The sequence below is a fragment of the Westerdykella ornata genome, assembly GCF_010094085.1.
Source record: "Westerdykella ornata strain CBS 379.55 unplaced genomic scaffold EI97scaffold_6, whole genome shotgun sequence".
Taxonomy (NCBI): Eukaryota; Fungi; Ascomycota; class Dothideomycetes; order Pleosporales; family Sporormiaceae; genus Westerdykella; species Westerdykella ornata.
Window position 1 is genome coordinate 199,291 of NW_022986856.1, and position 16,489 is coordinate 215,779.

Genomic DNA, 16,489 nt, shown 5'->3' on the forward strand with positions numbered 1-16,489 from the left:
GACGCAGTCTTTGTCGCCTGGTTGAACTCAGACTTCGGCACAAGTTCTATACCTGCGCTATCAAATGGTATAGACCTTATTTCTTACAATGTGCAGTACATATCCTCATCTTTTTCCAAATCCCTGAATACATACGACTTGCGATCCTTTGAGTCCTACATCCCCAGTCCCTTCGCAGCGTCGCACATGCCGCCTCGACCACAACACTCATACCCCTCGACACCTCCAGGAACTCCGACTCACATTGTCCACCACGACTAACAACACCGTCATCATCATCGCAGACTCACACAATGTCGACCATGCACAATGTCCTTCGTCCGCAACACTCTACCTCGGCCCCTTTGACCAGTCACCAGCCTTAGCAAAGGCTGAGCAAAACCCACTCAAAGGCCTTTATCCGCCAAACCCAACACAATGTCCACACTCTTACAAGTTCCCCATCATAAAAGCTAGGCGCCTAAAGTACCAAAACGGTTCGGCAAGAAAAATAGAAATCTCATATCTCTCTCCCCTGCAATTGCTGCAGCAGCGAACATCGAGACATCAAAACAGAACTTGACGACAGCAATTGTCTATCCAACCCATGGCACGAACACACTACTATTCCTACCCAACCCACCCTCCACACCCCCCAAACAGAACCTACCCACATCCCGCCCCTGTACAGCCTCATCCTCAATACCATCCCCACCCAAACTCCAGCCGCACTGCATACACCCACTCCCCAAACAACTCCCCATGGCGCTGCGACTACTACAGCCACCCGAGAAACGCAACGTACGAAGTCACCGTGCGGCGCAACGGGTCTCGATGTGGGCAGGTAGACTGTACGCTTTACGATGTCCGAGTAGCCGATATGCGGGATGCGTGGGGGAGGATGAGAGCTGTGACGGTTATTCCTGAGCGTGAGCTTCGGCCTCAGCCGATGTATAGAACGTATACCCAGCAGGGACGCGACATGGAGAGAGGGTATTACACTCCGGCGAGGGGGAGGGAGGAGCGGAGTCCTGGGGGATTTCGACAAGGGATGAGAGAGGGAGAAATGAGAGGGAAGAAAAGGGTAAGATGGGGCACTGTGGAGGTATTCCATTATCGGGATGTGTAGATGGATTATAGTCTTGTAAGCATCAAGTGCTGGTCACTGTGCAGGGCGCAATGGATCCATCAACTTTCTAACTTCTTCAACGAGGAACTGTAGAATAGCCATAATAATCACAATCATCATCATCATCATCACCAACAGCGGCAACTACCTCCCATAACTTATGAATTAAATCAATGCCGTACAGCATACACATTCACTAGCAGCTGAAGAAATTAGGTCGGTTCCCACAGCTTGCATCATATTGGCCAAAATCCATCGTCAAAGGGACAGTGAGCATAAAAAGCTCAGCCAGTCGCCCTAAAGTGCTGTAGCCATTCCCTTTGTGGCAGTACGGACCTCAAATTTTCTTATCTGGCGGCAATGTCCGGCTCCAGAGAGTTGATGCTGTGAGGGCGCATAAACCTACTCTGCCATCCTAAGACCACCCCAACCTCTTAGGCAAATTTCCCCTACACAACCACGCACCCGCTACCGCCGCCACACTCAATGCTCCCATGACTAATCCAAAATTACTCACACTCGTCTCCTCCTTCACCCTGCCAATCTTGGTCTCCTTCTTGCCCGAGCCAAACACCACTCTACTAGCACTGACCCCCTTCTTCCTGACAGGCCCAGCCGCAACCTCGTAATCCTCCCAGTCGACCTTGGACAAAAGATTCTGGTACTCGATAACAGTCCCGGACCAGTTATTCGTGATCTTGCCTTCCTTATTCTTATACCAAGATCCGCAGTTCGGATCCGCAAAACTGGATTTCTGGAGAATGGCCTGGATTTTGTCGTTGAACTCCTTCGTCTTGGACTCCTTAGGCATGAGCGCCAATCTCTCGCCGCGGTTACGCGCGTCCAGGACGGCAGCGACAAGCGTGTTGAGGTACCGTGATTGGGCTTCGATCATCAAGATAATGGAGTTGTGGCCAAGGTTCGTGTTGGGACCGTAAAAAATACCAAAGTTTGGGAGGTAGGGGACAGTAGTACCGTATAGGGCAGACGGGCCTTGCGACCAGAGCTTGTCAAGGGGCCGGCCATTAGTGCCTGTAATCTTGATGGGGTGCAAAAACTCGACCGTGCGGAAGCCAGTGGCTAGCACAATGAGGTCATGCTCATGCGTTGTGGTGTTGCCTGCCTCATCGACCACCTCGATGCCGGCGGCTGTGATACCTTTGATTCTGCCTGTCTCTAACGTAGTCTTGGGGTCAGCGATAGCGGGGTAGTAGTCGTCGGTGATGATGACGCGCTTGCAGCCTGGGGAATAGTTGGGGAGAAGCTTTTCCCAGAGGTCTGGACGATTTGGGACCTGAGCCTGTAGCATGTTTTGACACCATTGGCGGATCTGGTTGGCGAAGTCAGATTTGGCGTCGAAGACAGCGGAGTGGAATGATTCGCGGAAGTCCATCTGGAGGGCGCGGAAACGCCAGCGCAGAGGTGGGACATAGCGAAAGAGGAAGCGGCGGAGAGGAGAGACGGGGCCGTCACCACGGGGGATGACCCAGTTCGGGGAGCGTTGGTAGACGGTGAGGGACTTGGATAAGGGGAGGATTTCGGGAATGATCTGAGCGGCAGTGGCACCTAAGATGTGTCAAATGATTTCATTTTCCCAACCCAAGGATACGTGAAAGTAGCATTGGAATGCTTACCGTTGCCGATGACGCCAATATTCTTACCCTGAAGATCGTAGCTCCAGTCCCAGCGAGCGGAGTGCATGACCTTGCCCTTAAAGCTATCCAGCCCTTCAATATCAGGGTAACGGGGCTGGTTCAACTGGCCAACCGCCGAGATGAGAAAGTCAGTTTCGATCGTGTAGCTGGGACCGAACTCGGAATCCTTCCCGCCGGTGACCTTGACGTCGACCTTCCACTTGCAAGCCTCATCATCCCATCGTGCGGCGTCGACAGAAGTGTTGAACCGGATGTACTTGTAGAGGTTGTATTTGCTGGCAACATTGCGGAGATAGTCCTGTGAAAAACAGATTAGAGATATGAAAGCAGACACTGGGAAGGTGAGGCTTACGAGAATCTCTTCCTGCCCCGGATACTCTCTCGTCCAGTCGGGATTCTGTTCGAAAGAGTAGCTGTAGAGGCTACTCCATACTGCAATCTGTAAAGATCCGTTCGGAACTGGTCTTTGGACGGGTATAACCTACCGTCGCAACAGCATCCAGGATATTTGTTGTCACTGAATCCCATCAGCCTTAGGTTAGGTTATCCAGTGTCGTCATTTCACCCACTGCCATGTTCCACCGACACTAGAGCTCTTCTCCAGAATTATAAAATTCTGGCAGTGGTTGCGCTTGATGAGGTCTATGGCCATGCACATACCTGTTGTATGTTAGACATTCATGAACCAATTATCATGCTGTCGAAGCACTGGGAATACTCCAAACATACCAGAGATACCCGCACCAATAATGACCACGGCAGCCTGCGTATGATCCTTATTGCCGACAGGCACTTTCGGCCAAGGCCTCACGACGGATGATCCCACGGTCATTGTATTCTCTTCTCGGCCTCAACAGATAGCGAAAAGAAAGAATCGAATCTAGAAAACTACCTAGGTAGCACGGTGCCTAAGGAGGAAGAAGGCGGGGAAGGTTTGGAGGAAGGGAAGTTACTCTCCTTATAACTGACAAGCGCGACCGCACTCGAGGGAAGGCCAGATGACGATCCGTTGTCTGATTTTAGCAAATACCTAGGTAAGGACTCAAGACTCTTGACCCCCGCTCCTACTTGGTGGAAGCATAAAGTGGTGATGTAAGCACCTCGGATGTCTACCTACGGAGTACTACTCTTTGGTCATACTCCGCTAGGGCATCGCCACCCGTGAAAGGAAGGTTGAATTTCGGGGGCATGTACCAGCCTTTGCGATAATTTTCATTGCTCAGCTTATACCATGGAGTGAGCTGCATAGTATATTCCGGCTATTCAGGGTCAGTAAGCAAACGGAAAGGTAATTTTGGGACAAGTGTTTTCAACCTCGTCTTCGCTGATGGTGATCATTGTCCCCATGGGGTTGTACTGGTCCGTGCATCCTCCGCATGGATATTCCTCGAGTCAACAGTCTCGACACGTTTGAGAATCGCAAGAATAGCCCCAGAAGGCGCTCTGGTCAAGTGCAGGAAGTATCCATAGCCCCGGAATCTTCGGCTTAATAGTAGTTCTGAGATTGAAAAAGCCGTTTGCCAGAACTTGACACTAGTAGGGGTTCTTTTCGATGGAGGGTTGGAGTAGTAGTAAACATATCAAATCCTCCATGAACGTATCACTTCAATGGATAGATGGTCAGGATTCAAGATATCACCTTTATCTATCTAACCGCGCGGCATTGAAACCTACAGATGACCAGAATTCCCTAAAGCAGAAGCTGAAGCAATCCGCTGATTAAGAAACATAAAGATTGAGGTATCATGAAATAGATGCTCACTGGAGACATATTAATAGACACAGTCTCCAGACAACGCTATGTAAAGATGATAAGGTCATCCCGTTTGCCGTTCATAAGCCAAACCGCCCATGGTGAAATCCGAAAGACTGATATATACGCGATAGAAGCACGAAGCTTCGCAACACTCCCTCGGTGGATGTAGCACTCTCAAGCCCTTGTGCGGGCGCTTCGACGGACGCTGCCTGTAGTAGCTGGACTGGAGCTCTGCGGCAGTTTGTTGTTTGCCTTGCTCTTCTCTGATGCGGCTGATGACGCTTCTACCGGACCCGATCTCCTGGAACGCTCTGCACCCCTCCCTCCTCTGAGCGACAAGGTACTTGTCTCTTCCTTCTCCTCGACGGTACCATTGGCGGTTGCGGTCTGCTTCCTGGACGTCCGTTTCCGTGCAGAAGCAGGTTGCGGTGCCGGCTTGGGCTCCTTTTCGGCTTCTTCGGCTTCCTCCTCTTGGTCTCCATTTGCCGCTCGTTGCGCCGAATCTGGTTCCGCCATCTCAACGTCTTCTGCCGCTTCCTCCCGTTCAGAGCTGGCTTTCTCATTCTCTTCCGCAATCTCCTCTTCTTCCTCTTCTCCGGCATCGTCCTCCGCTTCTTCCTCATCCTCATCACTGGAGACTTCTACGTAGCTCTTCGCCGTGCTGCGTCTATCGCTCTTCCTCCTGGGTTCGCGCGATGACGGCACAACCCTTTCTCCCTCTTCATCTTCCTCCTCGCTATCGTCCGCTTTTCTCCTCCTGGATTTGGGTGTCTTCACCGGCCTTTCGCTCCTCGTTTTGTCTTTCTTGACAGCTTTCTCGGTCTTCACTTTCTTGTTATTCTTCTCTCCACCATCCGTTGCTTTCCTTTTCTTGCTTTTCAGTTCCTTACGCACTAGAGGCTCAAGCTCCTCGGTGATTTCTTCATCGATCCAGACCTTGTCCGCAATCTCCTGTGCGCGCTCATGGGTCTCCAATTTTTTGAAGATTCCCGCCGGCAGCTTCGTGCTGCCCGGCCACGACTGCATACTCCAACCATGTACCTCTTCCCAAATACGGATCAGCGCTTGTGAAAGATCCGAGAGAACATAGAGCCTTTCGTCCGCTTGGGGCGTTTGCGCAATCCCATCTGCGACCCCTTTCACTCGTTGCGCGACGTGATATATGAGGGATATATTATCCGCTATCGCCACACACTTGAGATAAAACAAGATGTACTTGCTCATGACCTTTAGCGTTTCGTTGTCATTTTCGAAGTCGGGATGGTACGCCAGCAAGCTCAGCAGCCGGGCAAACACGAGCTCGAAAGTGATATCCTGCCGCAATGCCAGCGCATGCCGGCGGGCACGGATCCATGTCATGACCCCCTCCAGTATGTTATTGTCGGGTTCGTATGCGAAGAAGAACATAAGGGCATAAAACCTCTGCGGCAGCCTATTCTGGCCGAGATACTTCTTGAGTTTAGCGACGAACCCCTCCCGTATCTCTTTCTGCTTATTGTGAGTGACAAGAGCCAACTGATTGAAGTCTTCGGGCGTCAGCAAGGCGTCGAACCGACGCATACAGGAGAGCTTGATCAAAAGTTGTGCAGCCAGGAGAAGCTGCAGGTTCTTGTGAGCAAGTGGCGTGTTCTTTTTCTTCGAAGCCTCGCCAGACTCCTTGACCATCTTGTTCAGCAGTGAGTACACCGGTTTTGCATATTCCGTGATGTCCTGCTTTTCGGGCGGTAGGGATCGAAGTCGGTTGACCAGGATCTTCAAGGCCCAAGTCCGAGCGATCATATCGTCATCGGGAGATGCCATCCACTCCGACTCCGCGTCTGATGAGGTGTCGTGGGGCCTGAGCAAGACACGATTGACAGCGATATCAACGATAGCATCGGCATCGTCTTCACACGCTTGAGGGGCGAGAAGCACCAGCTGACTGATGGCCGCGAGTTTCGTGAGAAAGTGGTCGCCACCGTACTCGAAACTCTTAATGCTCTTCGCCAGTATTTCTTTCGCACGCATCTCCTTCTTGCTGTCACTATGAATAATGATAGTAATCGCATGTTTGGCAGCTTTGGGCGGCGAGCCGTAGAGAGCAAAATTCACGAAGCTCTGAACCAGCTTGCGACCGTCTTTGGCGTCCAGAGGTATCTCTTTTGGGAACTTCTTAGCAAAGCCGGAACATGCCTTCAGGTTATCCACGGCACCAGGAGAGTTTGGAGAATTGGCAGTCGGCGCGTCGTCCTCCAAAGCCTTGCACAACTCCTTGACATGAGTAGAGAACACCTTTGGGTTATTTGTGGATATCTCTTTCAAAACTTCATGGGCAGTGGCTCCCAGGCCGCCTTCGTCCGTGCGGGAATACGTGATAATGGCAGGAACATGGCTCTTATTGTAACACAGCAGGCTCACTCGGTAGACTAGGGGTATCAGAGTCTCCAGTAGAGAAGAGTTATGACTGTCTTCCAAGCGCCTACGAAGTTCTTTCTGAGACTGGTCAGTTTGCACGCAGAAAGCATGTCGTGTTCCACTCACAATAGACTTGGGGATCTTTCGATACTCGCTTTCGGGTGCCATGCAGAACCGGATGAGTTGGTAACTTCTCCTGTCGTGGGTTTCCGCAAACTTCCATAGGTCGCCAACAACGCGGGACGAGTCAGGTAGCGTCCTTCCATAGTAATCGATCAAGGCCTGAAGTTTCGTCTTAGTGTCCTTAGCCTCATTGCCTGTAACACCACCGTTGTATTCCTCGCATAGCTTGAGGAAAGTTTCCATGAACGGCGCGCCCCTCGCTTGATTTGCCTGTCTGGCGAAGAATACCTTCTTCGCTTTCTCTTCTAGGCCATTGACGAGCACCAGTTGTCGCTCAACACGAATCTTGTCCAGGTCTGCCTCAGTATAGCTGGGTTCAGTAATGCTCTGACTATCCTTGACAATTTGCGAGAGGCCATTAGCGGATGCTTTGGGCTTCATGGGAGGATAGCCGAGAGGTAAGAGCGACTCGAAGAATGTCAGGTCAACTTGCCTGGTAATCTCCAGGTCGTTGACATAGCAAGCTTCTAAGATTCTTGACGGAATGGGCCCTAGCAAGGCTGTGACTCTCTCATTGCCTTCCGCAATAGCGCCCACAGCAACGCCCCAGATCTTCCCTAATAGTTTTATACTCTCGGTATGGATTACATTCCGCTTGTCTTTTACCCTGTCGGCTAAGTTGGAGAGAACAGAACCCGGCTCGGACATGGTCCCATTACGGCCCAGTTTCTGGACGATGTCGTCGAAGTCAAAGTTCTCGATGGTCCTGACAGCCGCGAGGCGAACGCGCTCGTCGCTATCTATCAGGGTCTCCGCAAAATACCTGAGCAGCCGTTCCTCTTCTTCAGACTCAAGGCCCACGCCCCCAGCGGATGTCATCAGTATTCGACCAATGCCCGTCGCCCATGCGGCACGGATAAGCGGGGATTTGTCATGTTTACGCTGTAAGAAAGAATGGTAGGCCCCCGGATATTGTGATGAGAACGAATTGGGTGAGGTGGGCGTGGTAAGGAAATTGTACGGACGGGGCACCGAGGGGGTCAGGCTCTGTGATGGGTACGCTGCAGGATTCAGATCAGGGGGCGGAGGGGGTCCAGCCGCTCCAATTCCTGCGATCATATCTCCAAAAGTCTCCGTTGCCAGTTGTCGGAGCTGAATGTTTTCTGTACCCAGCTCTTCCTGCAGATGAGGGATGATATCTTGTAGAACGCTTGGCGCACATCTCCACAATTCCCGAAGTAATCTATGAGCCTTGTGAGCATCGTTAAGATCCTCCTCGGAAGGTCCTTTCGCGGCGTCGTCTTCGGACTCATCGTCTACGCTGCTTGCCCTCAGTCTTGATTTGTGCTTTGATAGCGCGGTTCCAAGTGAAGTGAAGTCGATGATAACAGATCGGAAGTATGTGCCCACATAACGGGCCATCTTATCCGGACAGGAGTTGCATAGATTCTTAGCCATGTTGTAAGCTGGTGGCGCCTCCTTGCGAAGCAAGGTGGACTGCTTCAAGTCTATAGGGCCACTCTTCTTTCCCTTTATAGCCCCAAGAGATATCGGGTCCGCCCACAGGAACTGCGCCATGATTACATCAACGACGTCCGAGGAGAGGGTCACAGCTTCGTCAATGAGGATTGCCAATACAGCAGTCATATGATGCTCGACATTCTTGCTCAACTCCTCCCCATTTGTCGCTTTTGAGGGTCCAGACAGAACGTCGAAACATGTTCGGAAGAGGGTCGTGGTCAGGTGTCCTGAGGAAGGGATGTCCGTTAGGAGGACAATACTTTTAACTTCGGCGAGGCACTTCAGTACGTATAGATGCTGGCCATTGTACGGGTTCGAAGGGTCTGCAAGTAGGGGGAATATCTTCACGACAATGAGAGTGAATATGTCCTAGGAAGACGTCAGTGTCGTCGAAGTTTATAGATTATCCCTTAACATGCCTTGAGCTGGGCGGCTGTGTACGGCGCATCCGGAGCACATAGCCGGAACATATCGACAATACAACACGCGGTCCACGCGCGCACGCCCGCATCTTTATGATGCAGCAGACTCTGATGGGCCAAGTCTTTTGCGACGGGCTCCAGGGACTCTCGGTCAGCTTCCTCCTGCTCCAAGCCGCGCAACTCCTCGCACAAGGCCTTCAGCCGCGTTAACAGCTCCCCCACACTAATTGGTTTTCCTGGCTTGCCGATAAGCGGCTGTTTGAACTTGAGCCTCTTCAACGAGTCCTCCTCTTCTTGTTCGACAACCTCCGCTGCGGCGCTCCGGCGACTCCGTGGCGCCATCGCGTCTCAGCGCGTGTAGTATTCAGGCAGGTGGCTGGCGGTTGTATAGGAACGGTCGCGGAAGCCGTCGCTGGGCACGGATGGACCCTCGCGGGTTTGCGGTGGCTCGAATTGAGCGTGTTGAGGGACGTGTGATGCGCGTGTGGTAGCTGAAGTGGAGCTTGGGCATATCAACTGGTGAACCTACGGAGCCCTGGAGACGCGCTTCGGCCCGTGACACGTGATGCTAGCCGGTGAAACGCACGGACCATCCAAACGGTATGCTAAGATCGGGGCGACATCCTGCTCCATGGACAGTCACCTTGCCAATACATCCCGGCGAGCTTCAAGATCGACTGTCAAACAACTGTCTCGGCTGTCAGATAACTGTCAAACTAGGTGCATTTCGATGTTACCGGCTATCAGTTCCCTTCTGGGCGAAGATGGAAACTGTGATCGATGAGAAAAACCGACACTCCTAACCGCATCCTCCGCAGGCGGAACTGCGAAATCGATATGATGGAGAGAAAACAAGCTTTCCTTCGGGTTGGTAGATACCTCTCCCACCCATATTCTGTCTCACTCACCGCGAGACTTAGCTGAAGCCAGCTTGTGTTGAGCTTCTGCAGGTGGTGTCCGCCTTTCACCACAAGCCTAACGCGAAGCGTGAGATTGTCCGATCTCTGGAAAGGCTCGTCTCTACTCTCCACGAACTATCGTCAAAACCCGGCTCGCTAGATGCGAAACTTGCTGAGTTTGCCTTTGTTCCGATTTCCCATGTGCTGAGGGCATCCAAACTAGTACCCGTCCGCGCCTTGGAACTCTGCCTCAAATGCACGTCCATTCTCCTGAGAACCGGATGGGACGGGGAGCTGTCTCCTGAGTTGACAGGACAGCTTCTTATCCTATTTACCTTCCTGGCCAACCCTTCTCCTTCAGAGAACGGACTCCCTGCTACCTCCGAGGATCTGCAAGCCAGTGCTTTCCGATGCATGGCAGAGCTACTTACAAGTGTGGCTCAAAGCGACAGAGGGCCCGAGGTGCTCACCGAGACAGCAAATATCCCCACACTCGGAAAAGCCGTATTGACCATGGTTGACAGTTTCTCGGAGGTCCGTTCTCAAGAAGTGAAGAAGGAGGCGCTTGCTGCTTTAGAAACCCTCATTTCGTGCATAACGGACGTTGACGCTCTCGCCAGTTTCCTACCTAGGATAGTCTCGTCCCTAACCAAATTACTCACCCCGAGCATCAGTAACCGACTAAACTTCCGGCTTATCGAGCGTGGGCTGGACATATTGGCTCTCGTCCTTCAGAAAACGCTTAGCGACTCGGATGCGGAACATTTCCCTAGCTCCGAGGGGAGCAGTAGGGTCGTTCGGACGATACCTTGGCTGCATGCCACCGCCGCCCAAATCCAGCTGGCCTTAGCCAACGTTTTAAGGCTCCGAACTCACGATAAGATGGAGGTCCGCCATGCGCTCCTGAATCTTTGTTTGGCCACCATTCGAGAATGCCGCAAATCCCTCTCGGAATGCAGCGGGATGGTTATTGAGACCCTGGTAACTCTTGCTGGGCGAGGTGAAGACCCTGATACGATTGAAACGGACCTCAAGGTACTTCTGTCATTAGACCAAGCACTAGCTTCGCTCTTGCGAGAGAGTCTGCATGACTGGATATTATCACTTCCTCGGCTGATGCAATCTAAAGACGACAGCAGTCGACGGCAGGTCATACTCCAGATCTCGGTGGCGCTGCGATTGCTCAATAGCGCACAAACGGATCTCTCCATGATCGATGATCTTTTGGCTCTGCACCTACGGGACAGCGTCTCAGAAGTCTTCAAAGAGTCGAAGAGCATCGGCACTGTCGCTGAATCTGTGGTGCAAACGGGCCATGCCGTTGTTGTAGGAAATACGGGCTCCACGACATTCCAGCCCCTCACTTTACGATTGAAAGGACAAGAAATCATGATGAACGAGTTCAATATGCTCCTCCGGGAGCTAGCGAAGTCTGACTCCGCGCTCGTGGTTGCGCAAGACTTGATTGACGCTGTCGACTTCGGCAGTGAAGATATGCAGATTGCTACCTTATGGCTTTCAGTCCGGCTGCTACAGTGCGTCTCTGAACGCGACGAGGCAATCGACGATTTCTTGGACTTTGGGAATTCGAACCCTCGTCATGAGCTCCTCGACCAGCTCTACTCCCTTTCGATCGAAAGGTTGACGGCCTCAGCCGCCGAAGGCGAGCCGCACTGGCATATACAAGCTCTTGCACTGGAAGTCGTCGCCTTACAAGCACAGAGGTATAAGATAGACTTCCGTGTTGAGCTGATCGAATCCCTGTATCCCGTTTTGCATCATCTAGGAAGCCCGAATCCTGGTTTACGGGCTCACGCAATGACTTGCCTCAACATCATGGCAGAGGCATGTGACTACGCCGATGCCAGCGACCTCGTAGTGTCCAACGTCGACTATATCATCAATGCCGTCGGTCTAAAGCTAAATTACCACGACATCTCACCGCAAGCTCCCCAGGTTTTGCTCATGATGCTACGGCTGTCTGGTCCGTCCCTCCTGCCGTACCTGGATGACCTGGTTGGAAGCATCTTCTCGGCTCTAGAGCGTTATCATGGCTATCCTAAATTGGTCGAGCTGCTATTTGCAGTACTGAAAGGGATGGCAGAAGAAGGAATCAAAGCGCCACAACTTGCTGTCGAAGGCCCCGCACAACAACTATCCCATTTCTCTAAAACAGAAAGTGTGGCAGATGTGGTATCCGCGCTCAAGAAGCTAAAACGTCAAGCACAGAGAGACGATGAGGAGCACGAGAAGGTCATGGAGTCCTTTCCCAGAAGACCATGGAAGGAAACACCCCATGACGCAGAAAACGAAGAGCATATGGAAGACACCTCTCAAGAAGACAACCAAGCCGTTCAACAAGCCGAACCGCAAACCCCAGCTCCCAAGACCTTCGATATCCTCCTCAAAATCTCCGAACTCACACAGCACTACCTGACCTCCTCATCTCCCACCCTCCGCAGCTCCCTCCTTTCCCTGTTGAACACCACCATTCCCGCTCTGGCCAAACACGAGAACTCGTTCCTGCCACTCATCAACACTCTCTGGCCAGTCTTGCTTCCAAGGCTCGGCGACCCAGAAGCGTACGTTGTTTCAGATGCTCTGTCTATCATGAGTATGATGTGCATCCACGCCGGAGACTTTATGAAAAGTCGCATTGAAGGATGCTGGGACGAGTTAAAGAGCATTCATAAACGGAGCATGACTTCGAAAACGGCACAAAAATCGACGGGAAAGAAGACGCTAATATCACCATCAACTAAGAGGGAATCCCTAACATCGGACTTACTCATCACACAACAAGCCCGCGATGCAAGCGGCACCGATACGATCAAATCCTACACCTCACTAGATACCTATCAACCGGAGAAATACATCGACACCCCGACGCGCATGATCCGCGAAAGCTTGATTCGCCTCCTTTGCAGCATCGCGCAGTACGTCGGCGTCCGCGAAGACTTGTTCGACGATATCGTCGACATGCTAGATCCGGTGCTCCAGAGGCAGGATGTAAAGGAGGCGCTGGAGGTGAGGAATCCGGATGCCGTATGGCTGCGGCTATTGAGGAAGAGTCGACTCTCAAGTAAGGGAAATATGGGAGGGGAAGAGATCGTCGACAAGGATTGTTTTATAGGAAGGATGCCGGTGGGGAAGCCGCAGTGGCGGTTTGTAATGGTTTAGAATGTCTCTGGGAGACTGTGTTGGAGATGGGGTTAATATGTGGATATGTAGTATGATCTTGTATTGTAATAGGCTACCTAATTGTATCTGGATAACATCACTGCTGCTCCACCTTTCGTATGGTGCCTATTGAGTCGTTCTGGAGTATTTCGCACTTAAAGTGATTTTTCCTCCAGTAAGAACAAATATCATTTACTGAAGGAGGATGCTAATGAAGTAGTCCTACTGGTGATTCGTATAGTTTAAAAAGTCTCCCGAGGAAGAGTCTGGCTTGGTAGACCTGATCTATGCTGATAGTTCTATGCTACCGTCTAGATTCACATACTGCATGTATTCAAATGCATCCAGCAATGGCTTTAATGCTACATTGACCCTTGTGAAAGGTCTGTAAGGCTTTGTAGGATACTTTTGTCTCTTGAGCTTGGTTCTATAATTTACCCTCAGTGCTGTCACAATCCTGCTCGATTCATCTATTTATACATCCAGTGTTCTCAATGCTCCCTTGACTCAGTCTTTGATCAGATGCTCGTGATTTATTGCGTCGAGCATTGCGTCTAGTATGTAACGACATCTCATGTCCAGTTCAACAAGCCTTGCACAAAACACCACGAAATCGTTTTTCACCATCTAGCGCCATCCTGGATCCCCTCACCGGATTGCCTATTATTCTATCGATGATGACGTGACTTCATCAAACATCTATACGCTCCATCCAATCCCTATTGTACACAACCCCGCACCATGCTATCCACAAGTGCTACCGACAGTAAGGATATCATACAACAACGACAGAGCCTCCAGAAATCTTGCTCGCTCATTGCTCGCTCAACGGTGAGTAGCCATCCACAGATCCCACTGCCGCTCTGAATCTAGAACCTTCCTCAACGGTGAGTAACTCCTCAACCTCCTTTTCGTTCTTCACCCTCCATCATCACGCAGACGGCCTCGTCCGCAGCTGCACACCATGCCACCCCTTGATCTCCTCCGCCAATACCGAGTTGACGAGTTTATGCTGCTTGACGACGCTGAGACCTTTGAATTTTGGCGACTCAATCTCCAAAGCATACATGGAGCCACATCCGCCGCTGATATCCTGGACCTACGCAGAGAAGGTGGTCAGTTGATATACGTCCGAGTAAGAAAGAAACACATAAAAGGTAGGCCTCTGTCAATGTGCGCACATGTGTGTGTCTTTGTGCATGAACGACCCTCAGCCCTACCCCACCAACTGGCACCGACCCCGCAAATTCTCGTATGAATAGGAGGTGGGCTGATGTCGTGCATGAGGTTGAACCAAAATTCACTGAAGCGAACCAAGACGTCTTATATTCACCGATCGGTCAGGGCCCGCGCCAGCACAGCACAGCAACCCCACTGCACTGTGAAACGGGCGCAACACCGCAACATGTCTCCTTTCGCCAACGCATCTGCTAAGAGTGCGCGTCCGCAGCCTCGCAACCCATCAAGACGACATTATAGGAGCATATTGCATACCTCGAGTTTCACAGGCTCCAGCTCCGCCTTGATCTTATCGAAGATGTGGCGCTCAGCATCGTTCAAATAGTCTGGCGGTTCGGGCGCAGTAGCGGGCTGCGAGTATGGTCTCGTGAGAAAGAAGGGTGCCGTGGTGCCACTGCCCCGCAGGAGCAACTGTCGCTGCTGCCGTCTACCGCTATCGTTGAAGCGATTTGGAGAGAACAGTCTGGAATCGGTGTGTATAGCAGCTAACGAGGCGGCGGGGTAGCGGTTGCAGCAGATATTGCGTATACGGGATGGGGTGGAAGGGAGGAGGTGGAGGTGCGGAGGTCCGCGTCGTTGGAAAGGAGTTGCGCTGCGCAACGGCAGAAGTGCTCTAGAAGGTGCCATGAGGTGCTGCTGCTTTTACGTCAATACGGTTCTTGTTGTTGGGAACGGGCGATGCCACAATTGCGTCGAGCCACAACTGTTTGATGCTTACAGATTATTTGTTTGTTTGATGCAGAAAGATTCCACTTCGGAGAGGTTCTTTCGTCATGGGTCCTAGCTTTTCCCGCTTACTTAACGTGTTCGATCACTCATCCGCCAGGATCACTCATCCGCCAGCCCCACCAAAATCACGACGCGTCTTCTCACAACACTCGCGATGCCACCTCCACAACATACTCAGCAAGCCCTAGACGAAGGTAGACTAGCTCTAGCTACTGCTGCCCTTCAAAGGGATAAAAAATTATGCGTTAATAGAGCCTCTTGTCTATATAATACTCCTCGTTCAACACTTCACGGTCGTCTTGCAGGTAGCCTACCACAAGCTACTGCTAACGCACAAAAACGAAAGCTATACCCTACAGAGGAGCAGGCCTTAGTAGATTGGATCCTAGACCTCGACCGACACGGATTTCCACCCCCGATTATCGATGTACGATGAATGGCAGACAATCTACTTGCCATATGTGGCCAAGAACCCCCTCCTCAGCCAGTTGGTGAGAAATGGGTGTCCTATTTTGTCAACCGCCAGGCAGAACTCCAGACAAAGTGGAATCGCAAGTTCCACTCACAGCACACGAGATCTGAGGATCCAGTCACGATTCGTACATGGTTCGAGCTTGTAGAGGAGACACGTCAGTTGTACGGCATCCTCGACATAGATATCTACAACTTTGATGAGACTGGCTTTATGATGGGGATTGCTACAACGTCAAAAGTCATCACGAGCTCTGAGGTAGTCGGCCGGGCAGTAACTATACAGCCAGGTGACCATGAATGGGTAATGATGATTGAGGGGATCAACACCTCTGGCTGGTCTATCCCACCTTTCATAATCCTGCTCGGAAAACTACATCAAGCAAGCTGGTATCAAGGCCTCCCACTCGACTGGGTTATTGCCATTAGCGATAATGGCTAGACGACTGATGAGCTTGGCCTTGAGTGGGTAAAGCACTTCCATCAACATACAGAGTCTTATACAGCAGGAGCCTACCGACTACTTATCCTTGATGGCCATAGCAGCCACGCTACACCTGAGTTTGACCAGTTCTGCAAAGAGAACAAGATTATCACGCTCTGTATGCCACCACATACATCGCACCTGCTACAGCCACTCGATGTTGGCTGCTTCTCATCTCTCAAACGTACATACGGAAATCAGGTAGCTGAGCTTGCATGGCAAGGCATCTTCCATATCGATAAATAAGACTTCCTACAGATATACCTAGGTATTAGAGAGACAGTTATCTCAGAGCAGAATATACTGGCTAGCTTTCGGGTGACAGAGCTAGTCCCAGCCTGTTCAGAATGCATCTTGTCGTCGTTAACAGTGGTCAGGATGCCATCTCCACCAGGGACAGCGGCCAACACTGAGGTCGTATGGATGGCAGAGACACCACATACTATTGCTCAGCTAGAGCAGCAGGCTCGACTTATCCAGGACCGCCTTCATCAGCCTTCTCAGAGTC

General features: G+C 51.5%; 4 protein-coding genes across 4 annotated transcripts; 1 reads left to right on the forward strand and 3 right to left on the reverse strand.

The window, feature by feature from the left end:
* Positions 1–1,268: 1,268 nt before the first annotated feature.
* On the reverse strand, positions 1,269–4,062 carry EI97DRAFT_500028 (flavin-binding monooxygenase-like protein). The gene is made up of 6 exons (XM_033802640.1): positions 3,493–4,062; positions 3,333–3,423; positions 3,249–3,280; positions 3,116–3,195; positions 2,743–3,061; positions 1,269–2,674 (listed from the first exon to the last, which is right to left on the reverse strand). The coding sequence occupies exons 1-6, from the start codon at positions 3,593–3,595 to the stop codon at positions 1,524–1,526; spliced, it is 1,776 nt and encodes a 591-aa protein (XP_033655319.1). The 5' UTR covers positions 3,596–4,062; the 3' UTR covers positions 1,269–1,523.
* A 322-nt stretch (positions 4,063–4,384) lies between these two features.
* EI97DRAFT_465908 (uncharacterized protein) lies at positions 4,385–9,484 on the reverse strand. Its single transcript, XM_033801503.1, has 3 exons — positions 8,977–9,484; positions 7,040–8,926; positions 4,385–6,991 (listed from the first exon to the last, which is right to left on the reverse strand). The coding sequence occupies exons 1-3, from the start codon at positions 9,319–9,321 to the stop codon at positions 4,694–4,696; spliced, it is 4,530 nt and encodes a 1,509-aa protein (XP_033655320.1). The 5' UTR covers positions 9,322–9,484; the 3' UTR covers positions 4,385–4,693.
* A 138-nt stretch (positions 9,485–9,622) lies between these two features.
* Positions 9,623–13,158, forward strand: EI97DRAFT_431859 (HEAT repeat protein-like protein). The gene is made up of 2 exons (XM_033798035.1): positions 9,623–9,846; positions 9,900–13,158. The coding sequence occupies exons 1-2, from the start codon at positions 9,820–9,822 to the stop codon at positions 13,056–13,058; spliced, it is 3,186 nt and encodes a 1,061-aa protein (XP_033655321.1). The 5' UTR covers positions 9,623–9,819; the 3' UTR covers positions 13,059–13,158.
* Positions 13,159–13,512: 354 nt separating this feature from the next.
* EI97DRAFT_431860 (bola-like protein) lies at positions 13,513–15,057 on the reverse strand. Its single transcript, XM_033798036.1, has 3 exons — positions 15,016–15,057; positions 14,553–14,933; positions 13,513–14,157 (listed from the first exon to the last, which is right to left on the reverse strand). The coding sequence occupies exons 2-3, from the start codon at positions 14,922–14,924 to the stop codon at positions 13,990–13,992; spliced, it is 540 nt and encodes a 179-aa protein (XP_033655322.1). The 5' UTR covers positions 14,925–14,933; positions 15,016–15,057; the 3' UTR covers positions 13,513–13,989.
* Between the last annotated feature and the right edge of the window lie 1,432 nt (positions 15,058–16,489).